The 27,228-nt window shown below is 42.6% G+C and overlaps 1 protein-coding gene and 1 long non-coding RNA gene across 12 annotated transcripts in view; one reads left to right on the forward strand and one right to left on the reverse strand.

Moving 5' to 3' along the window:
- Positions 1-27,228, reverse strand: part of MACF1 (microtubule actin crosslinking factor 1) — a 449,681-nt gene that overhangs the window by 280,448 nt on the left and 142,005 nt on the right. The window contains exon 1 of one of the 10 annotated variants that reach the window (XM_068268823.1): positions 18,536-18,618. The exons of the other annotated variants lie outside the window; for them this stretch is intronic. Coding sequence (XP_068124924.1) covers positions 18,536-18,587 — 52 coding nt within the window. The 5' untranslated portion in view covers positions 18,588-18,618. Of the gene's footprint in view, positions 1-18,535; positions 18,619-27,228 lie in introns of those variants that run through there. 10 annotated transcript variants of the gene reach the window in all.
- The window catches only part of LOC137546403 (uncharacterized), a 175,427-nt gene that overhangs the window by 22,601 nt on the left and 125,598 nt on the right, over positions 1-27,228 (forward strand). For both annotated transcript variants that reach the window (XR_011026252.1, XR_011026253.1), the window contains exon 2: positions 6,559-6,686. This is a non-coding gene — a long non-coding RNA (uncharacterized lncRNA). The remainder of the gene's footprint in view (positions 1-6,558; positions 6,687-27,228) is intronic.

The raw sequence follows: 27,228 nt of genomic DNA on the forward strand, positions 1-27,228 counted from the left end.
ATCCCAGCGCGCGATCCCCGGCCAGAGAGTGCCCCAGGACCTGACGCCAATCTGCGTTACGTGGTCCTGGGGCTGCCACTTTGCCGCCGCCAATATGAAGTAGGCGGTCGGCAAGTGGTTAAGCTTGTGTGTGTCAATAAGACATTGAATTGTGTGGCGTGAACAAGGCCTGAGGTTGTAATTGGCAGGCTGTCGCCACATCAAGGCTGTTGCAATGTTATTGACTATATTTTAGTCCATTTACAAATAAAGTGTATTTTAGACAAACTGATCCAAATTGTTTTTGGAGCTACCTCTAATTATAAAGCACGAACAGATTACACAGCTCTGATAAAAAACAAAACAAAAAAAAAAACAGGGTTTACAGATGACCATAGTATAAACTATGACACAGAGGGAGGTGACATAGTATACAGTAAGTAGAAGAAATACAACTATGGGTAATTTGCAGAGGGGTCCCTTCAAAATGGAGGAGCCACTTTCAAATTAACAAAACATCAAAGCAATAGATACAGGGCTTTTATACCTCTCCAAATTCCCATAAATGGGTCTCAGCATAAGGGTTTGCAGTGGCGGTTCTGTGTGATATACTAGGGACCTGCACTGAGCTGAATATTTGCACAAATAAATTTGCTGGTTGTGTTCAGGCAAGGACATCTTTCTGTAAGCAATAGCAACATAGGAGAAGTGCATGTTATACATATGCATACACATTCCAATTTTTTTCGCAATAGTGGTTCTGTAATGTCAAAAACAAAAAAATGAGGGAAATTTTCATTTAACGCCATCATTCTTTTGTTTCCATACTACAGATGTTATTAATTGGCTGTATAGTGTACTGGTTAAGGGCACGGCCTTTGACATGGGAAACCAGGGTTGGAATCCTGGCTATGGTCAGGACCTATTCAGTAAGGAGTTCAAGGCAAGACTCAACACCGCAAGGGTGGCCTCTTGAGCGCGCCCTTAGTGGCTGCAGCTCTTCAGCGCCTTGAGTTCAACACGAGAAAAGTGCTATACAAATGTTCAGATCTGATTATTAATTGAACTGATATGGCTTTCCACATCCACAGTGACTAAACATAAAAAAAAAAAATTTAACATGAGACTTTTGCATTTTCTATGTGAAAAAATATTTATTTTTAACTTTAGACTTATTAGCGTTCTGTTGAGAATTTTAAGGCAATAGGGTAATCATGGATTTGAGATGGGTCAGGTGTGGGTGTGGAAACCACCAGAAAAGTGGGTGGTGGGTTAGGTGCAGGAACAAAGTCCTGTACAGGTCTCTATGATGTTCTTGGCTCTTTTTCCTCAGTATCAACGGGAGAAAGCAACATGGCAGCCACACATCAGGGGACTAGTCATCAATGGAAATATCATGGATGGTATGAGTAAGCCAGTTTATCTTTGAATGGAGATTTTGATATTTGTCTGAACAAGTAATTGAAGGGCATGTGTGCTGGGAATAGAGTGGAAGAGCTACATGTTTACTGTTACTTTCCATGGAGATGCCATCTAGCTTGGCTGATGTGCCATTTGGGCTGCTCAATTTTTTTGCTCCTTTTTTAACCACTTCAGGACCACAGGCTTACACCCACCCAGTGACCAGGACATTTTTCACAACACAGGGCTGTGTAGCTTTGTCAGCTTGCTGCACAGCCGTACAACTCAGCACACAAACTAATCTTACCTCCTTTTATTGCCTTTTGGAGGTGTCTGATCGCTGCTGGTCCCTTTTTTTTTTTGTACAGTGCTTGACTTTCCCTCCCTCTTCCCGCTCCTCTGTGAAAGACCCGCTAAAGAGAACTTTTAGAGTAAAGCTTCATACAAATGCTAGACTAAACTTGGCCAAGGCAGCAGGTCAGCGCCATATCTGCCAAAAAATGTAGCATGGGTACAGCCACAGTGATACGTTGCCAAAAGATCTGGTGTGCTGGATAAGCACATCATTCTCCTTCTTACCTCGTCCCCTCTGCAATTCACTTAGTTGTGGGCTGTGCCACTACTCCTTCCCCTCCTCCATAGCAACAGTACGTATTGCTTGGCTGTAGACGAATGACAGATTTGTACAGGACACAGCTCCAAACTGTTGCTGGAGGTATTGAGTCCCAATCCCTGTGGGCGACAGTCATTGGGCATGTGTGCTGACCTTAAGAGTGAGTCTTCAACTTTATCATTGGCATGATGAGCAGTCAGAGGAGAGTTTTATGGATAGAAACAGCATTTGAACGGCATCGAGATCAGTGTAGACAGATATACAGTAAATATAATTTTGCCTTCATAAAGCAGAAGGTAATTGCAATTATTCAGCTTTATGTGAGCAAGAAAGATCCCCATCATGCATCAATATCCAAGTCATCCCTTTATATCCCTAAAAGAGATACACACATCCAGAACTACAGTGGTGAAAAGTATGCCTATAGCCCACAGGGCTGTGGAGTTGGAGTCGAGGAGTCGAAGTCGGAGCATTTTTGGGTACCTGGAGCCGAAGTCGTGATTTCATAAACTAAGGAGTCGGATGATTTTGGACAAAAATGTACAGCCCTGGTAAGAGTCGGAGGCATTTTGAGTACCTGGAGTCGGAGTTGGAGTCGGAGTAGGCAGTTTCGTCGGAGTTGGAAGATTTTTGTACCGACTCCACAGCGCTGATAGCCCACTACCTTTACAGAGCCAAATTAATCAAACATGCATAGAGCTGTTTCGGAGTGATTGCTCCTCATTAGTGCAAGGCATGGGAATAATATGGCACTGTGGCCCTTATTTTAATTCCCTTTTTCTCCTAAGTTTTCTCTTAGATCATATTTTTAGACCGGAACAATAAATCACATTGAAAGGATACCAGATGTGAAAATAGTAACAGAAACGGGGGGGGGGGGGGGGGGGGGAGCAGGAATATACTATGCATATACTATTACCTGTCCTGATGCCCATCGTTCACCCTGGGAGCGCGCTGAAGTATGCGTGCAGCTTGGCCAGCACCTACGCAGTAAAGTCCGACTCCGGCGACCTGGAAGAGGGTCCTGGGGGGGGGGGGCTTTTAGGCGTAATGTGGGGTGAGGGCAGAATGGAGAACGGGGGGACTGACAGGCATCACCCCCCCCCCCCCCCCCCCCCCCCCCCCCCCCCCCCCCCCCCCCCCCCCCCCCCCCCCCCCCCCCCCCCCCCCCCCGTTTTTGTTACTATTTTCACATCTGATATCCTTTAAGTCACCAGCAGGCAAGAAAATACTCAGGATCATTTGAAAGGAATTTTTCACCTACATTTTGGTACTCTTTCAATTGCAGAGTGCTAATAAGTTATGTTATACAGAAGATGACAATTATCTCCTAGGAGAAAAAAAACATTTGAATTGCATATGGCTTTATGAGGTATAACTTGACCCGACTAGTGCAGAGTATCTGCATATCTAACGATGAGTAGAAATACAGTGATGATAATAGATTTGATGATAAGCCTGCCCACACGGGAAGGTGTTCTAGTAGTCAAGTTGGGATGTACCAAGGGCACCCACTAACATATTACCTGTAACATGGGTAACAAAGGCGCAAATGTGAGAGAAGCATTTTAGTAGGCGATGAATGGAGGTGATCGGTGTGATATCAGGTTAGAATGAAAGAGCAGAATCAAATTCAAGATGCCGTTTACCCAAAATGAACTTTCAACACTTAAAGTGGACCCAAATTAAAAATACAAGATTTCAGAAATAAAATCTATTTTCAAAATGCTAATAATAAATAGCAGCCTTTTTTAAGCTGCATGATGACAAATATAAAATATTTTACACTTATTGGAGGAACCCCTCCCTTCCTTTCATATTGCCGGGACAGAATCCGGTAGACTGATGGAGTAGCAAAGGAGGAATTGCTAATGGCTGCCATCTGTATAACCCTAGTTATGGAAAGAGAAAGGTAAAAAGCATGCACTGAAATGATCACAGGCTTGAAGGAGTGTTTATTTATCTTTGTATGTGTCAGAGTGGTGCAACTAAATACTTTGAATTAAAAAAATGTTTGGTTTGGGCCCGCTTTAATCATTATGGTTGAAAGACCAAAAAACAATCGTACATACATGCTGCTCAGCTCCTTACTGATGCCTGCTTTATATAATTACGGTGCTCTTTACGCATTGCAGAACCTGCGCTGGAGGAATGCTACCCTCCTCCCTCCCCACCCTGTACAAAGTGCGTTCAGCAGAGCATAATGGATTTCAACCAGCCATATCATCAGGTCTGGTACCCCCTTCTCAGCAAACGGCTGAGAAGGAGGACTCCAGCCAGATCAGATAGCTATACAGAATCCAGTACACTCCAAGGAATGAAGCCTGTATGGCATCAGCATCACAGCCAGGCACCCCCATTGGCTTAAAGAGACACTGAAGCGAAAAAAAGATGATATTATGATTTGTATGTGTAGCACAGCTAAGAAATAAAACATTAAGATCAGATACATCAGTGTAATTGTTTCCAGTACAGGAAGAGTTGAGAAACTCCAGTTGTTATCTCTATACAAACGAGCCATTTAAGGCCCATACACACGTCGGATTTCCGCGAACGACGGGTCGTTTGAACGTCCCGTCGTTCGCCCGCTAAATCGGGCGTGTGTACAGACTGTCGTTCACTTGATAAGGGTGAGTTTGAGCGATCCGCCCGGCGGATCGCTCAAACCCACCCTTATCAAGTGAACGACAGTCTGTACACACGCCTGATTTAGCGGAGCGAACGACGGGACGTTCAAACGACCCGTCGTTCGCGGAAATCCGACGTGTGTATGGGCCTTAACTCTCCGACTAAGTCTTAGTCGTGGAGAGGGCTGTTATCTGACTTTTATTATCTCAACTGTTCCTGGACTATTTACTTTTCCTCTGCTAGAGGAGAGGTCATTACTTCACAGACTGCTCTGAAAGACTCATTTTGAATGCTGAGTGTTGTGTAATCTGCACATATTATAGAATGATGCAATGTTAGAAAAAACACTATATACCTGAAAATAAAAGTATGAGAATATTTTCTTTGCCGCTAATCTTCTAGTAATTATTCATAGTACACAACCAATTCACTATATCATATTTTTTTTCGCTTCAGTGTCTCTTTAAATGCAGGAAAAATGCAGCATGAGCACCGCCAATACAATGATAATCACAATGCTATTGGAATCCTAATTTCAGATGGAAACACTGTCAGGAGAATAGGTCCCGAGGTGTACACTCACTTTATAGTAAGCAAAAGAAAAAAAACTGTATACCGGTAGTTAAAAACCTTCATTACAGAACTAGTCCCAAGAATATCTGTTAACACACACATCTGGAGTCCCCAACATTTATTTTAAAGGTACATAATGTATAGAGTGCAACTGGTGCAGTCTTATTTCTTTATTACTAGTACATTTCCACTGACATTGAACACAGCAGACTTGGCTAGTAAGATTAGCACACCCACTTGGAAAGTACTACAGAGCTCTCTGCTGGTGAAAGTGCAGGAACACAGCTTGTGTAAAGAAAGGACAGTACAGAGAAAATGAAGGTCACAATATGATAAAGCACATTTTTCCTTCTCCAGGTACAATTACTCACAGCTGCTACTGTAATTATGTGTACAGTACAAATTATTGATGTTTTTACATAAGTCACTCATGCCACAGCATATAAATTCTTCACATCAGCCCAAGCTACAGTGGGTTTTAAAAGGTGTTTATACTGCAATAACTTTCATCAGAAACCTACACGATGCTCCTGCTGCAGCACTTAAACAAGCATATGTGTAAAAAGGGCGCTGGCGATCGCCGCAAGTAGATCAGTAAAATTACCAATATTCTAGTATTGGACAATGGGTAATACGATAATAGAATACCAATATTTTTAGTGATATTTTAATATCACTAAACCCTCCTTTTATAGATGCCTAACCTTAACCGACTCACCCCTAACCCCCAGCCACAATATGCACCAATACCTGCACTGCCTTTACCTGCTAAAACCCCCCTCCGCCGATATCCGCTGCACCTAAAAAAAACATCATTCTTAGGTGCCACCAGCCCCAAAAGTGGGTGCGGCTATAACGATGGTTTATGTGGCACCTATTTTACCAGAGTGCCACAAGTGCACAAATTCGTTCAAGTACAATCAATCTGCTCTTCCAAATATTTAATGGAAGATACTGAGGTCTAGTTCTAGCGTGGTGGTAAGCATGTATCCAGGCATATTTCCAGTCCTTTGAAGACCTCTGGATACCCTGCATTTGCACGCTTAATGCACCTTTTCATGCATTCCTGTTTAATGGCACTTAGATAGTGCATGGCATGTTTACCTGAACGTCATTACATGTAACGCCTTAAATCGCGTCAGAGCACTCTAGGGACGTGTAAACATGGTGGTTAAATCCTTGGAGAGCATCCTTGTAAACCAGTCACTGATTGTCAGTAAACCGACTCAAATGAAAGAAAATAAAAAAAAAAAAAAAAAAAGAGAAAAAAAAAAAAAAAAAAAAAATGAAAGAAGAACACAAGTCATTCTTTCATTTATAGCTTTTTACTACTCTTTATAATATTCTTGATTCCTTTCTTTCAGGTGCCAGACGAAAAAAAAAAAACCAAAAGGGAGCGAGCAGGTTTCTCCTGGCTAGAGGAGACCATATCTCTGAGAACTATCACAGCAAAAGGTATGCCCACAGAAGCCAAAGATGATAAGGACAGAAGGTGAGGTGAAATCTCCCTTTATGGACAGATATCAATACAGGACCCTAGATACAGTTTAACCCTTAGGGCCTGTTTCCACTACACGCAGATTCTGCATGCAGAAAACTGACTCCAATGACAGCCTATGGGAAATCTGCATCAGAAAAATCACGTTCAGTGGAAACAGGCTCATAGGCATTCATTGGAGTCAGTTTTCTGCACGCAGAATCTGCGTGTAGTGGAAACAGGCCCTTACTAGAGCAGAGAAATAAAACACTTCTGTTATTATAGTTAGAGAATAGAAAAGGATTAGAATATGTAAGATGTATTTTTGCAGCTTGTGTCCCAGTTAGACAGATTTACTTTGCTTCTTATTATCAGTGACACACAAAAAGTACAAGAACACTAGTATAGCAGTGTATGTAAAAGGTTTATCCTGTATCCTTATAGTTTGCCTTACTGTTGGAAAGTTACTAAATTCCTATCAATATTAAAGTGGACACTAACTCTTGCAAAAGGACAGAAGGAAAACAGAGAAATGCACCCTGTATGTATTTATGAGTTTAGCCCAGGGGTCCCCAACCGTTTCGGGTCGAGGGCCGGGTCAACATACTCCAGACTGCTGAGGGTCCAAAGTATACATAAAATGATGTCTCTGCAGGCCAGACAGTGAAGCATACACAGGTGACAACCTGGAGTCCAATTGGACAGCAGTGTCACCTGATGTGGAATTTGATTGGAAACCAAGAGAATTACTGCTTTCTGACTTCCATGTGGATGGGTGGTGTCAGCACTGCTATTCTATATGCGGATCACCAATATTTAAAGATTAGCTGACCGCATCTATAAGTAATACATTTTGTGTGTGTGGGGGGGGCGGAAAAAAAGCCTCAGGGGGCCGCATACGGCCCACAGGCCTTAGTTTGAGGACCACTGGTTTAGCCTGTCTAATCCCCCTTCACCTGTAACTAATCACAAGTTGTAATTTGATCTCCAAGCTGTGTCAGGTGACTGCCATGCAAAAGATGATAATTGGTAAACACGGGATGTTAACAATATGTCTGCTTCTATAAAAGCAGGAAGTAATGACATGGCAGAGTTATTGCAGTATTTGTAAAAGCTGTAACAAAGAAATGTTTTTCTTTAAAAGTTATTATGCTGTTGCGTATCTTTTATAGCAGAGAGGAAGTTCTGAGTTCAGATCCACTTTAACACCACAGAATATGAAAGCAAATCTCCACAACAGGAACACAAGAAGCTATTAAAATTGAAGAAACACAAACTCTTCCAAACTCTAACCAAAATTAAACATTTTAGCCAGTGAACCCTTAAACTAAAACCATAATTTACTGTTAATATAAGACCAACATGACATTGAACATTTTCTGTTACAAAAAAACAGGGCTGTGGAGTCACAGTTGGAGTCGTTTTGGGTACCCGGAGTCGGAGATGGAGTCTGAGGTTTCATAAAGTGAGGAGTCTGATGATTTTTGTACCAAATCCACAGCCCTGGTAAGTAATAGACGAGGAGTCTGAGCCATTTTGGGTACCTGGAGTCGGAGTTGGAGTCGGGGGTTTCATAAACTGAGGAGTTGGAGTCGGAAGATTTTTGTACCGACTCCACAGTCCTGCAAAAAAACAAGCTGAAAAAAGTCCTATTTACATAGAAATTAATTTACCTTATATAAAAATATTGCCTAGAAAATGTTGTACTTTTTAGTGAGGATTAGGCGAACAAGCAATTACTCACTATGGAATAGGTGTGACACAGACCCAGCTCAAAATCCTGTCAGACTGGCACATACCTCTCAATAACTAACTGTTTAACCCTTATGCACTCTTAGGCCTGGTGCACACCAGAGGAGTTTTTCTGAGCGTTTTGAGTTTTTAAATCTGCTGCTAATGTTATCGTATGTGTTTATGCACACTGGAGCAATGAGGTTTTGTAAAAAAAACCATAGCATTACATTGGGAAGAGCTTTTGAAACCTCTAAAAGCTCTTCCCAATGTAATGCTATGGGTTATTTTGCAAAACCTCATTGCTCCAGTGTGCACAGACTCATAGGATAACATTAGCAGCAGATTTAAAAACTCAAAACGCTCAGAAAAACTCCTCTGGTGTGCACCAGGCCTTTGTAACTACCAGTCAGACTGTATTTTATCCAGGGCTGTGGATTTGGTACAAAAATCAACCGACGACTCAGTTTTTGAAACCACCGACTCCAACTCCAGGTACCCAAAATGTCTCTGACTCCAACTCCTTAGTCTAATACTTACCAGAACTAAGGATTTGGTACAAAAATCATTCGACTCCGACTCCTCAGTTTATGAAATTACCGACTCCGACTTCAGGTACCCAAAATGACTCTGACTGCTCGACTCCCACTCCAAAGCCCTGTTTTATGAGGCTACTTTAGCAGGAGCTCTTCTATTTCTATATTGGAAACTTTACATGAACTTAAAATATTAGCTTCAGTCAGGTTTTTAGGACAGCAGGTTGTGTCAATGCAGGTGATATTGTTACTTGGGCTAGGTTTACACTAGGGTGTTGTAAAAAACAGGATCACAATGAAACGGTGAGGAAAAGTTGCACTGCATGGTATGCACACTTTGCGATGCATACAATGATGCCTATAGTCAACTGAAAGTATGCTTCACTGCAACGGTGAACGCACTTGTCCAACACTGTACAGCATGCTTTGCATTATGCCAATGTATTCCACTGCACTGTTAATGCACCATTACAATATAATTGCATCACATTAGCAATGCGATTATATTATCTGTTGGTACAAATGTTGATAAAAAGAGTGGCACTCGCTATACACAGGGAAAAGGGTGCCCAAGCCTCATGGGATCCTCACACCATCAGATCCAATCCATGCAAGAAAGAGTGTTGGAGGCTGGCACTTCCAAAAATAGAAAAAAGCTTTTTATTGAAGCATTAAAAACAGTGGTAGCACAGCGACAGCCCGCTGTTTCAAGTATTAGCCTTTCTTCAAGCCGTTTTAACAACAGTGGTTAAAACGGCTTGAAGAAAGGCTAATACCTGAAACAGCGGGCTGTCGCTGTGCTACCACTGTTTTTAATGCTTCAATAAAGAGCTTTTTTCTATTTTTGGAAGTGCCAGCCTCCAACACTCTTTCTTGCATTATATTATCTGTTGCACAGAAACACAGCAGTGAAAACATAGCCAAATAATTAAGTTATCCTTTCAGCTGGTCCAGTCTGATCTCAAACCACATTGATCACGTTTTCCAGTAACTGCATAGCAATCCCTACAGATCATATCTGGTCAGGTAGATCCTAGCACTAGACACAGCTGTCCGTACGTTTTACCTACCACACCAAAACCTAATTGTTCACAGGTAACATTACACCCCTGATGTACATCCAGCTGACAGAAGGCATCAAATGCCAAAAATGCAAGAGAAAAGAAAACATAACAGGAAAATAGAATCAGGCTATATATAAGAACAAGGCAAAGTGACATGCCTCTCAATGATGGAAAAAAAAACTGTTGCCACATTTTATTAACAGTCTATCTGGTATAGTAATTGCTTAATTAAACACTACAGATTCATAGATTCCCTCATAATACGGTATATAACTGCAGAGAAATGCATCTACGTAGGTGGAGTGTTTTAGTGACGGCGATATGTTTCTAGCAGACTTGAGCCAAAGCTAAGGAGCTCCCTCCTTATCTCACAGAGACACCTTGCATTGCTGGCCATGGAACAACATGTGACAAGAGGGCACACAGAAGGACTAAACACAAACAGGGCATATCGACAGTTACACAAACATCTGAGACACATAACAGAATTATTAGAGGCAACAATAAGAGTTATGGGTGTGTGGAGAAGTCACAGGGAGGTTACATAAAGAAATAAAGGGCATGTGAGTGTAGGGAAATAAGAACAAAATAGTAAAAGCATGTGCAAATATTATCAAGACAGAAGCTACAGCCCCACCAAAACAAATGTAGAGAACTATAGGGACTCTAACAAAAAGTAAATCACTTGTGGAAAAGGCTCAAGGTAGTCACTAATGCTGGGTTACACACATTGCGATTTCCCGCGCGATTCGCGGGATCGATTTGATTATTTCCAACATGTTTGATCGTGTTTCGATGGATACAGCCGTCAATTTTGCATATTAAGTACTGTATTTTCCTGCGTATAAGACTACTTTTTAACCCTCGAAAATCTTCTGGAAAGTTGGGGGTCGTCTTATACGCCGGGTGTCATTGATGCCGGGTGATACACCCTATCCTGTTACCGCCTCTCAGATCTCCCTGCTGAGGGAGCGCAATCTATTTTTCCATACCGCTCTGATAAACGGGTAGACAAGGAGAGCTGACCAGTCGGATGCACTTTAAGGAGATTTGACCAATGCAACAAGTCAAGTGACTATATACTGTTATATACTGGGTAACACATACAGTACAGCACCAGTATCTGTTCATACACAGCACCAGTACATGATTTTTTTTAATTTTTATTTTAATTTGGTGTGTGTTGGAAGAGGGGTAGTCTTATACGGCGAGTATATACCAAACTCCATATTTTAACTGGAAAAGTTGGGGGGTCGTCTTATACGCCCAGTCGTCTTATACGCCGGAAAATACGGGTATACAAAATCAACGGCTGTATCCATCGAAACACGATCGAACATGTTGGAAATAATCGAATCGATCCCGCAAATCGTGCGGGAAATCACAACGTGTGTACCCAGCATAATAAAGTAAATATATGTGTATTCGAACTGGGACACTGAGGCCCTGTTCACCGTGATCAGTTGCGTTGCAGAATAATTCTGCATGTCAGCTCACTACCCATACAATTCTATGGGCCTGTTAACAGTTCTGCATTGAAGCTGATCGCATTATTCTAACTGACTGCATGCAGACTTTGTATTGAAGTCTATATCCAGTTTCCATTGCAGTTCACACATAACGCGTGCGTTATTCAACTGAGCACTGTGAACCTAGCCTGAAGCAATGCCTATTTACCGGGATGCAGTGTGCAGCATTAGCATTAAGTTGCCCAAATCACACAGATTTTAAAGGAAACCAGAGATGAACGCTTTGGCATAAAATAAACATATGTATATGTATGTATGTATGTATGTATGTATATGTATGTATATGTATGCATGTATCAGGGCTGTGGAGTCGGTACAAAAATCCACCGACTCAGACTCCTCAGTTTAGGATTCCACCGACTCCGACTCCTCTAATTTGCATATTACAATCTTGTTGATTGAAAGTACGTAACATGAAATTCGTCTCTTAACTGCCAACACTTAGGAATTTTAAAAGACAACTGAAGTGAGAAGGATATGTAGACTACTATATTTATTACCTTTAGTCAGACTAAAACTAGTCCTTGGTAAGAGTACTTGTAAAAGGTACAGGCCGGAACAAAGAACATCTATCAGGCTAGGGCTGCACGATTTAAGGGAAAAATTGAAATTGCGATTTTTCACTCGAAATTGCGATTTCGATTTTTTTTCATAACAAGCTTTAGCATTACATTGCGCATGTATGCAGGTGGGGCCTTCCGTGAGGATGCTGGGCTGGGGACAGTTAACAATGTGCAGCGTATTGCGGAGTGCTTGAGCCGGGCAGCGGATGCACTCGAGTCACTGAGTGGCAGAAGCTAGAACTAGCAGTGAATATTTAGGATTGTTAATGAGCGGGGCAGCGGGGGGCGAGTCCAGTCTAGAGCGGCACACAGCGCCACCAATCACTTGATAGAGATGGTATGACGGCAGCGGTAGGCGGAGCTGTACCCTCTGTACAGCTCCGCCTACCGCCTCCGTCATGCCATCTCTATCTAGCTATTGGTGGCGCTGTGTTCTGGACTGGAGTCGCCCTCCCCCTGCTGCCCGGCTCATTAACAGTCATAAATATTCACTTTTAGTCACAGCTTCTGCCAATCAGTGGCTCCCAAAACCAGTCACTGATCCGGCAATGTGCAGTATATTGCGAAGTCACGAGTGCTTGAGCCGGGCAGCGAGGGGCGGATCCACTCGAGTCACTGAGTGGCAGAAGCGAGGACTAGCAGCAAATACATATGATAATGAGCGGAGCAGCGGGGGGGCGAGTCCAGTCCAGAGCAGCACACAGCGCCACCAATCACTATATAGAGATTGTATGACGGCGGCGATAGGCGGAGCTGTACCCTCTGTACAGCTCCGCCTACCGCCTCCGTCATGCCATCTCTATCTTGCTATTGGTGGCGCTGTGTGCTGCTCTGGACTGGACTCGCCCTCCCCCTGCTCCCCAGCTCATTAACAATTATAAATATTCACTGCTAGTCGCGCTGCTTCTGCCAATCAGTGGCTTCCAAAACCGAAGCTACTGACAATCCCGAAATCTTCTGCACGTGAATCGCGGTTTCGGTTTAAAACCGCAAAACCGTGCAGCCCTATATCAGGCCCTAGGCAATGTAACTCTGGGTACATGTAAGAGTGATGTGCAGGTACTCTGCAGGGGAATAAGTAGATTCTTCCTCTATTACACATTCTTCATGCACAATCTGAACCAGGTTTATGGGCGATAGACAACACCTCTGTGTTCAATGTGCACAACATTCTCAGTGGATTCCCTGCAGCTCTGTGGGGAGTGCATATATAGAGTATAGTACTACTGTGTAACAAAGTAAACCTGAGACAGATGAAATTAAAGTTTTATACGTACCTGGGGCTTCCTCCCGCCCCCTTCAGGCTAATCAGTCCCTCGCTGTCCTCCTCCGCCACCTGGATCTTCTGCTATGACTGCGCTGACTGGCTGAATTACTGGGACTCATAGCAGAAGATCCAGGTGGCGGAGGAGGACAGCGAGGGACAGATTAGCCTGAAGAGGGCTGGAGGAAGCCCCGGGTATGTATAAAACTTTTATTTACATCTTTCTCAGGTACCATTTAATTCATAGTCACCAAACCAAATTTTAACAAATCAAATTATTTGATTTCACAAGCAAAGAGAGTGTATACATTTGCATAAATCAGAATCAACGCAGAATTATTTCCATCTCACTGACCATCTCTATTAGTGACACGGCTACACATCAGGCTTTATACTTACAGCATAGATGTTATTTAGTATATATAAGAGATTACTGTGTACACATCATATCATATCAGTCACAATCAGATGTGTATATCTGACTTTAAAAATAAGGGGACTGCTTTATTGAAGCAGCACAAGTAACTAATTTTGATTGGTTTCTTTCATTTTTGTGGACTAAGCACATCTATTACTGTATATATAAATTTTTTATGATGACTATTATCTGAGAAATAGAACATTTTATCATATTTTCTATTTTAGTTACAGTTTAAATTCATTAGGAGTCGGTGCATTTTTTCCCGACTCCGACTCCAGGCACCCAAAATTGCCCCGACTCTGACTCCACAGCCTATGTATGTATGTATGTATGTATGTATGTATGTATGTATGTATGTATGCATGTATGCATGTATGTAGCAAATGTGATGATTTTTATTACCTACAACTGTTCTATCACCTTGGAATCAAACAACAGTTCCTATCAACGCTAAGCAACAATATGATTCATATCACTAATGGGACAAGATGAAATTTGTAGTAATTATGTACTAAATCTAGATAACTAGACCAATTAGGCCGCAGGATGATTGACAGGAGTGCAGCTTTGTACATCACTGGCTGGTGACTTCACAAACAACCAACAGTAAAGAGTAATGACAATGAAGGTGGTGGTGAAAGCAGGAGAGAATGTGCAATCAATACCACCGAGCTAAAGAGAAAGTGCAAATACCAAAGGGCCACAGAAGGCATATAAACAATGGCTATATAACTGAGGCACTAACAAATCCCAGAAAGGGCTCTGACTATTAGAAATGTGAGAAAGCTCAATCACATTAGGACTGTAAGGGGGGAGAGAGGGGAGAGAGGAGAGAGAGAGAGAGAGAGAGAGAGAGAGAGAGAGAGAGAGAGAGAGAGAGAGAGAGAGAGAGAGAGAGAGAGAGAGAGAGAGAGAGAGAGAGAGAGAGAGAGAGAGAGAGAGAGGCACAGACACGCACTACAATTTGCCCACAGAACAGAGGAGAAAACCCAACAGATACATATATTATGATCATCTGTGCCACATCAATAGTACTCTGACGCTGTCAAAAGCAATAAGGGGAGACTCTGGAATGCTGCCACATTTCAGGGAAGAGCCAAACAGGGAAAGTGATGGATTTCATGAGAACAAGGAGCTTCATTTCCCCTTCTGCTACTTGAAGGACATCAAAGCTGAAATGTTAAAGACTAGATCTACTTACCTGGGGCTTCTTCCAGCCCTGAGCAGTCTATCAGGTCCCTCGCTATAGTTCCACTTCCCTTCAGTGCACCGCTAGCCCCTCCAAAAGATCACCAACCACAGCTGTGGTGACAAGCTATTGTGCATTCATGTGTTTGTGAACTGTTGAAGCGCTGAGCAGTCCCGGCCATGGGAGGTGCCATGAATGTGTTTGCGCATGTCCAACAGCCTGTGACCACAGCTCTAGTCACTGACCTTAAAGAGCTGCTAGTGGTTAGGGGGGGCGGGGGGGAATAATGAAACAACAAAAAGGGACCTTATAGACTGCTACGGGCTTGAAGAAGCCACAGGTAAGTAAATCTACACTTTACTTTTCAGCATGGATATCCTTTAGGGCCCTTTTCCACCAGCGCTTCAGCGCTGGCTGAATCGGAAAGACGCAAACCGCTAGCGATTTTACAATCGCTACTGTTTGCTTTTTAACATAGGAATCGCGGTAGGTCATTTCCACTACCGCGATTCGTTTTTGACGGGAACGGGAACGCGCGGCGGAGCGATATTTGCCGCGATTTTGCTATGCAGTGCATAGCAAAATCGCGGCCGCAAACGTCGGGGGATCGCCGGGTAATTGCGATTCAGCAATCGCTAGCGTTCAGCGTGAACGCTAGCGACTGCTAGTGGAAAAGGGCCCTCAAAGAGCATTAAATCACATAAAAAGGTTACTACGTCCCAAAAGTGCGCATGTTTTGAAGATAAAGGCCTCAATTCACAAAGCAGATTAGACTAGTCTATTGAAAATTTGGTATAAACCTGCATTCAGCAGCAGCAATAAGGAATTCACATATAAATTACAAAATGTTTCAGACCTGTTTGAAGACCTAGTCTGAAACATTTGATAATTTGTCCGGAACGTTTAACTTAAGTGAATATACATGACCAACCTTACTGATATTTTTTTTCTCCACTGTAAGGGTTAATAATCCAAATATATAAACTGCTGTCTCCAAGTTTAACTAAAGTAAAGCGTAATAGGCATGCAAGATTGTTCTCAGCTGAAGAAGACGGTCAGGGCTGCCTTTGCCAAGAATCTAGCATGTGTGCAGCAGCCACTATGCATAACAGAGGTACGGATTGCCGGATCATCTTGGCCAAGAACAGGCCAAGGCCATTGTTGTCATTCTTACCCCTCCCAGTCTGCATCATGCCTCTGCCCACCCTCCATAGCAACAGAATATTTCTATAGAACTCAGCCCCAAACTTTCACCTGAGGAATTGACTCTCGGTCGTCATGGGAGACCGTACTCGTATTTATATGCACCCTAATTTTCTCTGTTTACTAATTAGATGTCAATCTGCTGACAGCAGAGGACAGAATAGAAGTTTAATATGTCTTCACTGCTCTGTATGGGAGCTGAATACATAAAAAGGCAGCAATGAATGTCAAGGAGTTAAATCGTGAAACCTATATTTATTAACCCTTAAAGTGTACCTGAAATGGGGCCACAGAAATAAAATATACATACCTGGGGCTTCCTCCAGCCCCCTCCGGCCTCATCGCTCCCACACTGCCCTCTTCTGACTGTCAATTCGCCCACTGCTGGCCCAGAAAATCTGTCAGTTGGGGCCAGTCGTCGCATGTGCAGTCCGGCCAGGCACGTTCCCGTCTTGCTCCCGCCGCTAGGAGCGTTCTGCACCTGCGCAGTAGTACTAATATACAGCTGATCTTAAGTGTTCCACCTTGGAGCAGAATGCGCATAGGTACTGTTGATTAATGGCATTGCATAGAAATCCATTAATTCCTCAGCGTGCATTCATGTTCTATATACACTGACATGTAATATATAAGAACAGAAAAGCCAGTGCTAAAGCAGAAAAGTTATATGAGACGGCCAGAGGCCGATACACGAGACCGCAATTCAGACTGAAAAACAGAAAGTATAATGGAGTGACAACAGACACACACAGCTTCATGTAATTGCCTAGTTCCAATACCAAAAACACTTTCTGTACGCAACCTCATTAAAATATGCCTGAACCTTGGAGGTGAGGAGTAGGTGTACGTTCTCCTGTTAAGCACAAATAGTTATATGCCCTTACTTTGCCTAATGTGGGGACCCTATTCTCAGAGACTCCCCTTCCTGCTTGTAGACTTATTTCTGCAAAACATGAAGGAAGCTGGACTATCTGAGAAATGAGACATCACAGAAGGCAATGTAAGGCCGGATCCACACTATAAGCGCTTTTCTGAGCGCTTTGTGAGCGATTAGCACTTACAAAAATTTCCCATTCACTTTCATTAAAATCGCAGCGATTTTTCGCGTACGTGATCGCGGTGGTTTTTACACGATTTTTACCGCTATTTTAATGAATGTGAATGGGAGAAATTTTTATAAGGACTCAGAAAGCGCTAATCACTCACAAAGCGCTCAGAAAAGCGCTTATAGCGTGGATTCGGCCTTACATTGCCTTCCGTGGATGTCTCATTTCTTAGATAGAGATTCCGAGACCCAGCTATCTTTTCTTTATGCTTCATTTCTTAGATAGTCCAGCTTCCTTCATGCTGAGCAGAAATAAGTCTACAAGCAGGAAGGGGTGTGTCTGACAATAGGGACCCCACATTAGGCAAAGTAAAGGCATATAACTATTTGTGCTTCACAGGAGACAGGAATGTAGTCAGTCAAGCTTCAGAGGAGAACATAAACATTCCCTTTATTTAATGAAGAAAAAAACAGCAAGTCGCATTAAAATGAATTTAATATACAAAAAATGCTACATTTATAACACTAAGTAAAATGTACACTACAAAGAAGCAATTATGCCATTTCCACCTCCAAGTGAAAATACAGTAATATCAGTCTGTCAGGGAACCCAAAGTTGCTCAGACCTCAAACACAAATGTAATCCGGCACAGCAATCCAAGAAGCACCTACAATGTTATCAGCAACTTTCTAGAACTAAGCAAAGGCTATAAACAGCACTAGCGGTTACAGAGAAGGCTGGAATACGGAATGGCATACACACAAGTGTGGAAGTGATTGTTCACAATGGTGTTAGCTTGCTCGTCACACTGATAAGAGAACCTTCTATACTGTAATCATACTGTAACAAACTCAGATGTAAAATTCTAGCGTTATCTATTACTTATCTTAAGCATGTCTTTTGCAGTGCTCCGCTTTGTCACTGCACAAGGAAATGCTTTGTGCTGTACATGAATGTCATCAATTCTCTATGATCAAACAAATTAAACATTGTGGATAATATAAAAACACAGTTTTATTCTACGTAGGTTAGAACATATGTGTAATAAGTATGTTGATATACAGGTCTGAACAAACCCGGTTTGCTGGTCATCAGTTGAACAGCACGTTTGCAAACAACCCCACTGAAATATTAAACACTGCTCACTATGTAAGTAACAGTCCAAGGCAACAGTATCATATATGAGCCTACACAATAGACGATCCACATGCAACTAACTAACACAGATGGAAGACCCGTGTCATCAGAGGAAGCAGGGGTCCACAATCAATATTTAATGAGGAAAGGTCTCTGAAAACTGACAAATGTATACACCTACCTTTAAGATTATTTAGGTCCTGAAGAAACTTCTTGTAGTTGCAGCCACTCATGACAACAAAATTGCTTCGGACATTCAATGAGTAGCCCGCACCTCTGTCACCCAGAGGTAAATGATCCCTGTATAGTCACCGCAGCTCCAACCCCCACTAAGCAAACACACAGTCACTGTGCCTGGAGAGGTCATACAACACAGAAAGAACTCCACCTGCAGGTGTACGTCTGCTCAGAGATGATTTAAAACTGACTAACACCTATACCCACAAGGGACAATAAGAATTAATCATAAACATACAGGAGGAAGTCATGCCTTTTAAAGGCTGAACTTTACTCTAACAAGGCCACTCAATGTACGCAGCCCCAGCGTTACTGTACTGCAGCTTACAGGTAAAAGTACAAGGAAGGAAATCCAGCTACTGGCATATATGATCAAACAATCCGGGCTACAGCATACAATAGAGAGCATCCCAGCATTAGCAGTATGAGGACCAAATGTATTTGAGGCGAGAAAGGGTCGGCACATGCTGTAAGTAAAGGCGGGGGGAGCATCAGATTGGGTTTCTTCACCTGCTCCCAGACAGCTGGCAGATTCAGGAGGGAGATGGTAGCAGAATACCAGACTAGGGGATTACTGCAGAAACCAATATGCACCATGTTCCTAAAATGATCAAGATATCCATCAAATGTGGCATTACACACTAAACCAGGGCTATAAAGGCCCCACATCCCAAAGGACTCGCAGTCACTTTTACAGTCTCCTTTAACAGCTTCATCCTTGCCAACACATACTAGAAACTGAGCTCATTGGCATGAGGACTTTAAACATACATGATACACATCACTGTTAAACTGGACAGATCTCACAAGCCAACAGATATTACACGCCACTCGGGAAAATAAACAAAAACCTTCACTAAAGCAGAAATGATTAAAACACGTATTTGACATATACATAAACATTCATATATATCAGATGAATAAGAGTGCACATTTTGTGTTTATAAATGCAGTTTTCATGTAGTCCATGTGCTAGCCTGATGAAAAGTTTTAGGGCGTTGGACCGTTCACTAACCCAGCTACTAAATAAAGGCCCAGGATGAGATCCCAGGACAAGGTGTCACAACCATATACCAGTAATCCCCAGTTACTGAACGAGATAGGGACTGTAGGTTCATTGTTAACCTGAATCCAGGGGCAAATCCAGGATTTTCAAGGGGGGGGGGGGAGGGGTTTCCTGAAAGCGGCATGTGGGCGTGGCCAAAACATGATGCGCGTGGAGCCAAATACTAGCAGTTTCTAGGCTAAATTGCACCCAGGGCGAGGGCGTAAAATGTGCCCCAATGTGGAGACAGGTATAGGTTCCCACAGTATAGGTAGCCAGCCGAGTATAGGTAGCCCATATAGTTGCCCCCAGTATAGGTTAGATAGGTATATGGCTCCAGTATAGGTTAGATAGGTATATGCCCCCCATTATAGGTTAGATAGGTATATGCCCCCCAGTATAGATTAGATAGGTATATGTCCTCCAGTATAGGTTAGATAGGTATATGCCCCAGTATAGATTAGCTAGGTATATGGCTCCAGTATAGGTTAGATAGGTATATGGCTCTAGTATAGATTAGCTAGGTATATGGCTCCAGTATAGGTTAGATAGGTATATGGCTCTAGTATAGATTAGATAGGTATATGCCCATCAGTATAGCTTAGATAGGTATATGCCCCAGTATAGATTAGATAGGTATATGCCCCAGTATAGGTTAGATAGGTATATGCCCCAGTATAGATTAGCTAGGTATATGCCCCTCAGTATAGCTTAGATAGGTATATGCCCCAGTATAGGTTAGATAGGTATATGCCCCCCAGTATAGATTAGATAGGTATATGCCCCCCAGTATAGATTAGATAGGTATATGCCCCCCCCCCAGTATAGATTAGATAGGTATATGCCCCTCAGTATAGCTTAGATAGGCATTTGCCCCAGTACAGGTTTGATAGGTATATTCCCCAGTATAGGTTAGATAGGTATATGCCCCAGTATAGGTTAGATAGGTAGGCGGGGGTGGGCAGGGAGCGGGGAGAGAGGAGTTTCCACTTACCTGCCTTCATCCTGCACGCAGCTTCTATCTTCTGCTTGTCCCGGCGCGCGTCGCATCGGTAAGAGCTGCCCCTGTGATGACATGCGGTACGTCATCACAGGGGGCGCTGTTACCATAGCGACAGACGCCGGGACAGGAAGTACATGGAAGCCGCGCAGGATCCAGGCACCGTAAGTGTAAAGTCTTCTCTCCCCGCAGCTCTGCCTTACGCCCGCCGCCAGCAGCAACCGAGGCCCTCGTAGCGCCGCACACATATCCTTCTGGTCGCGGAGGGGGGGGGGGGGTGTTCCAGACACCCGGAATACCCCCTTCGGTGCGCCAGTGGAATCTGTCCATAAAAGTTGAAACACTGTGCCATATCTGTCCCCTGTACCTCCTCTCTGCCCCAAGCACTCCTATGTGCCTCCTTTTGTTCTTGTGATGGTTGTAATGTGCTAATTTCACTTGTGCAAGATTGCACATAAAATTTAGCAATTACGATTATATGTACAGTAATAACGATTTTGAATTGAATTGAATTAGCATAATCCATTTGTAAATATTGCTTTGTTTTTGCAAAATCACGAATGCAGCCATCAAACTATTTTTCCCGTAAATTGCGAAAACACATTCGCACAACCAGAAACAAGTTGGAACAAGCCCAAAAAAAGGTATTTCAAAGCGACCTTGTAGTTTTTAGAAAAAGATTTTAAGGCACATTTTGATGTGGTACACTAATATATTCAGAGTTCTGTATACACATTTTATATATTTTAAAGTCATTGAGAGTCAATAATTATAGGGACTCCGAGCAGTGCAGAAACTATGGAAAGATGCATATCATTTTAAAGCTCTCTGTCGTCAGAAGGAGGAGAAAGAGAGCTTTAAAATGATACCCATCTTTCCATAGTTACATTGTATTACACAGGGCGACTTTTTCTCAAAGTCAGCAGCTCCATTCAGCAGAAAAAGTCGTCCTGTGTAATACAATGTAACTATGGAAAGATGGATATCATTTTAAAGCTGTCTTTCTCCTCTTTCTGGCGACACCTAAATCGTCATTCTACACCTTTTAGTTTTTACTATATTCACGATCAAAATTGCGGCCGCTGCAATTTCAATTGCGAAAATAGCAAAAACTAAAAGGCGTAGGGCGGTGGTTTATATATCATTGGAAAGAGGAGAAAGAGAGCTTTAAAATGATATGCATCTTTCCATAGTTTCTGCACTGCTCGGAGTCCCTTTAAAAAAAGAAACCAAATACTTACCTAAGGAGAGGGTAAGCTTTGGGTCCTAATGAGCCATCCCTCTCCTCTCCCGATGCCCTCGTTGTGGCAGCAGCTCCTCCGTTCAAATCCCCAGCCGCGGGGGACTTCGGAAGTCTTTGGGAGCCGAGTCCTCCCAAAGACATACTGTGCATTCGCGGGTGCACAAAAGAGGGCACTCACGCATGCGCTTTCTGGAGCGGACCGTCTTCGGGAGCACTTGGGCTCCCGAAGACTTCCGAAGCCTCCCTTCGGCGGCGGAGAGCGCAGCATTTGACCAAATTGGTTGAATGCTGCTAGGGGGGATGCTGTGCTGGAACGGGCACTGGGAGAGGAGAGGGAAGGCTCATTAGGACCCACAGCCTTCCCTCTCCTTAGGTAAGTATCTCCGTTCTCCTCACGGTCCAGCACTGGATCCCCATTTCAAATCACCCACCGTGGGAAGCTTCGGAAAGTCTTCAGGAGCACTCAGGCTCCCGAAGATGGCTGGCTCTGTACTGAGTGCGTAAGAGAGGCCACTCGCACATGCGCAGTATGGAGTATTTCCGAAGCCCACCATAACCCGAAAGAATATAGTCTCCGACTGAAAGGGGGAGCCTGCAGGGGTATGGGGTGTGGGGACCGTTGAGAAGACCGGGAATGCTCTATAGAACCCAGAACCTTCCCATCCCTAAGTGAGTATCTGTTTGTTGTTTTTATTTCCACTTCGGATTCTCTTCAAAGGAAACATTAATTCAGTAATTAAAACAATTTGGTAATTGGCATGTGTGTGTGGCTGCTCATCTGTCTCTGTTCAGCTGAAAGCTCTTTAGCTTTTTAGCTCTTCAGTCCAAAGTCCTGGTCGGTGGGGTCGGAGCAGTACACGTGAACGCTCGCGGGAAGACGTAGCTGGCCCAAGCGGACATACCGTGCATGGAATATGTCAGGGTCAGAGGGCTTGCATGCACTTCCACAGACATAGCCAACCCGAACTTTGGACCGAAGAGCTTTTCATCTAAACGGAGACCGGGTCACGGGATGTGCAGTATTTATTTATTTATTTATTTGTTGTATTTATAAAGCGCCAACATATTACGCAGCGCTGGACATTAATTTAGGTTACAGACAATATTTAGGGGTGACAAACAGCAATATGACAATACAGGAATACAAGAAAACCAGATCACACAGCACAGTATGAGTACAAGGTAATGCTTAGTCAGTCACTGGATGGGAGCATGGAGTTAGGCAAGTTAGGTTCACTCAAATGCATAGCATGGGTGCACAGTAATAGATGTGCATGATCAGGTAGGACACAAAAGGAGTGAGGACCCTGCCCAAAGGCTTACAATCTAGAGGATTGCCTATGTAAGCCTATGCGCACCACCCCACATACACACGGTGTAATTTAGGGCCTGAGCCCACTGACGCAGTTGTATCTGCTTCTGTTCGCTTTTCAGCATCTCTAACATTGATGTGTAACTGAAAAGCAGACACAACTGCATCAGTGGGTTCAGACCCTTACGGAATTGATTTAAGACTAAAGCAAACCTGTGACTGCAAAAAGAGAGAAAGTCACAGTTATCTTGGTGTAGAGAAGCATGTTCATACTCCAGAGGCTTTCCACGTCCTCCTCGAGACCACCAACGCAGCAATGGGGCCCTCTGAATGTTCACAACCACCCTCTCATCCATCAACAAGTGCCTGTACAGTAGCACAGAGCCACTCGGGCTTGGTGGTGAAAGCAGAGAGGCTCTGTAGTACAGGGCAGGAGTGAGGCGCCCGGCGCAGTCCAGCCATGCTTGTTCACAGACTTCAGAGGGTCACAGTCTTAAATCACAGGTTTGCATTAAAATGTATATGCAGAACTTGGAACTCACTATATAGTAAAGTATACCGCAGCAAAAGTTTAAAATCAATTTTCTAGAAAAACTACAAGGTCTTTTTTTCCCCTTGTTCCCACAGAATCAAATTTCACATTTTCAGGCTGTTCATATAGGCGGGTCGTTTGTAAGTTGGGGGTTCATAAGTCAGGGACTTCCTGTACTGGCAGACAAATCCTTTGTCCTGGCAGACCAACACAGCATGTGGACTGATTGTCTTCTATGTCCAGAAGTTTTAAGGTGCCTACCGTATTAACAGTACAATATTTTCATCAGATTTGTACATCGAATTGTACAGAAAACAGTGTTTAGTGAAAATTGATGTGAAATGGTTCTTTGGTTGATTAGAACTGAAAATTATGTGGATCCAAAAGTTAGATTTTACAATCGTATCTGAAAGAGAAAATGCCCAAATTGACCTGTAGGAGCAAATCGAGAATTACCTTCTCATTAGTTTTGATTGTAAAAAGTGCATCGAAAGATCGCATCTGATGAAAAAATGTACAGTTAATGGGCACCTTAAAATAATGTCTCAAACTAAATAGAAAATAGCCAGATTCCATAATGTTTTCAGGTTCATAATGGCTTTCTTGCAAAACATCTGGAAGTCGAACTGACTAACCAGTGTGTGACAGCCTGCAAACTAGTGAAATGCCTTAATAGAGGCATAACGCATGTGTGTGTCAGAGCAAGGATGTGCTTGATCTTGAAAAGGAGTGAGCTACAGCCAGAGTTTGGCCATATATTGAAGGGCGTATTGATAAAGGATCATAAAATGTGAGATGCACTTTGTATTGGGTTTCAATGTGTCTATTAATTTGAAGTGAAGAATGCAATGGCTTGCACATAAGTGCAAGGAAGAGGCAGTTTCTTGTGATACACAATGCGCTATTTGTGCGCAGTTGATGGATACAGGTTCATAGAAGTTGCCAGTGCATTTCTTGTAACGTTATTTGAGGTTTCTTTGCGGCAGCTGCTTCTCTTCATACTTTCCCGCACAGAATGGAAAATCCGAATTTGAACAGGGATAATGTTTGCCACGGTTACCAGTAAGCAAAATGGGACAGCGAAACCTTCTGCGCAAGCGTTGAATCTTGCACTTGCGCACAGAACTCAGTGTGCTTTGTCTTCTAGTTGCTATGGCAACCATTACCACCTTTACTTTGTCTTCAGGTCGCTATGGCAACCATACATCCCCCTTTTCAATTTTGGTTTTCAAGTCAAGTGAGAGAAAAAAAAAAGATCAGATCAGGTGACTATCATATGATGTTTGCAGATGCTATAAGAAATGGTACTTAGAAAAGGCAAAGAAAATTCAGTTACAGTAGGGATGCCTTACCAGTTTCTATTTCAAGTAATATGAAAACAGATAAGGGCAGGACAAAGGCTACTGCATATACTGTTAATCACAGGATTTTTATTTTTCGACAACACGTGTCATATCTGCCTGCACGTATACCTAGTTATTACCACAATAAGCACAACTATTCTTAAAAATATAGTGTTACAGTACAGTTAAGAACAATAAGAATAAAAAAAGGTACAGCTCAGGGTAGATTAAACTACAGGCAGATATTCAAACACTAGTGAATAAATTCACTAAAGAGAACCAAAACTGCATGGCTTGAGTGATCATGCAGGCTAAAAGCGATACAGTTCATTACTCATTAACAAACCTCATAGCATAGTTGGCCAACTTACTAGGAAACTTAGAAGCCACTTTGTTTAGTTAATGTGTTTAGTTAGGGGCCTAAAAATGAGGTACATGCATCTTCAGTGCCAGTTTTCTGGCAATAGGTCATCTGGGTACTGGATAAAGGGATCAACATTTAACACTCCACAACGTAAAACTTTCTCTATTTCACTCGCCAAATACAACCTAACATTAAGTTTATTTTGCAACCTTTCTAAAACACTAAGCTCCCCCCCCCCCCCCCCCCTCACCTCTGCCTAATTATTAACTTTTTACCATAACCCTTTGACCACTGACTAACTTTTCCTTGATTCTTAGCCCTGGCTTCACACCTCTACCTTAAAGGACCAAAATGATGGAAAACTGTACATTTCAGAACACATCACAATACATGCATACACATACATTTACAGTAAGCTCTATCTACATTTGTACCAGAAAAAGCACTGTAAATGACTTTTTTCCTACACAGATGTCACTTACAGGAAATATTAATCCAACAGCTCTAAATCTCTTACTAAGGCCTGGTGCACACCAGAGGAGTTTTTCTGAGCGTTTTGAGTTTTTAAATCTGCTGCTAATGTTATCCTATGTGTCTATGCACACTGGAGCAATGAGGTTTTGTAAAAAAAAACCATAGCATTACATTGGGAAGAGCTTTTTAGAGGTTTCAAAAGCTCTTCCCAATGTAATGCTATGGGTTATTTTACAAAACCTCATTGCTCCAGTGTGCATAGACACATAGGATAACATTAGCAGCAGATTTAAAACTCAAAACGCTCAGAAAAACTCCTCTGGTGTGCACCAGGCTTTACAGGTTACTGGACCACTACATCTCCTCATAGAGTATTAAGTTTTTTATTATTCATATTCATAATTCTTTCCAAAAGCCCTCATTGGCAATGACCAATAGAAAGATGCCAGCCTGACTACCTAAAAGGGAGGGGTGAAAACAACTTTGAGAATCCTCTATGAGAAGATGTACTAGTCCAATAGCTTTCAGAAAGAAGATCAAATGCAGAATTGAAGTGACAGCTTTGCAGGAAAAGTATTTTACGTTAAATATTACTTTGGTACAAATGTACATCTTGTATGTATGTGTACATATGCATTTTCATTTTTACAGTTTTTGTCATAAAACAAAGAAAGTTAAAGAAAGACGGAAGCTCAGTATACATTTAAAGAGGAACTGTAGAGAAAATAACGGAATTAATAAAATTGCTTATTTTTTACAGTATTAACGTATAAATGATTTAGTCAGTGTTTGCCTACTCTAACAATTTTCTCTCTGCCTGATTAATATTCTGAAATTTATCACTGGTGGTGACATCTTTATTCCTGCCAGGTGATCTCTGCAGAATGTTCATTACTGAGAATTGTATGCACAGAGGGAGGCTGGCTTGGCAGTTGGACACAACCATTATTTCCCACAGTGCAACAAGGCTACACAGTAACTTGTGACCATGGTCCTGACATCACACCGTGGGAGGGGTTTCACCACAATATCAGTCATACTGATGTGCCTGATGATTAATTAGAGAAAAGGTAAATATTTTTCATGGGAAAAGGGGTACTGGCTACTCTACTGATTGGAATGAAGTTCAACCCTTGGGTAAACTTCCTCTCAAAGCCAGGGGTTTTTTTTTTGGGGGGGGGGGGGGGGGGGGGGGGGGGGGTTTAAAAGCCCTTTTCAGCAACTGTCTATAAAACAGCTTTTCCACTGAGAGCTCAGTCTCCCCATCCCACAAGCAGAGCGGTGGAATCGGAAGCAGTTATGTGGTACCTCAAGTTTGAGTCAG

The sequence above is a fragment of the Hyperolius riggenbachi genome, chromosome 2, assembly GCF_040937935.1.
Source record: "Hyperolius riggenbachi isolate aHypRig1 chromosome 2, aHypRig1.pri, whole genome shotgun sequence".
Taxonomy (NCBI): Eukaryota; Metazoa; Chordata; class Amphibia; order Anura; family Hyperoliidae; genus Hyperolius; species Hyperolius riggenbachi.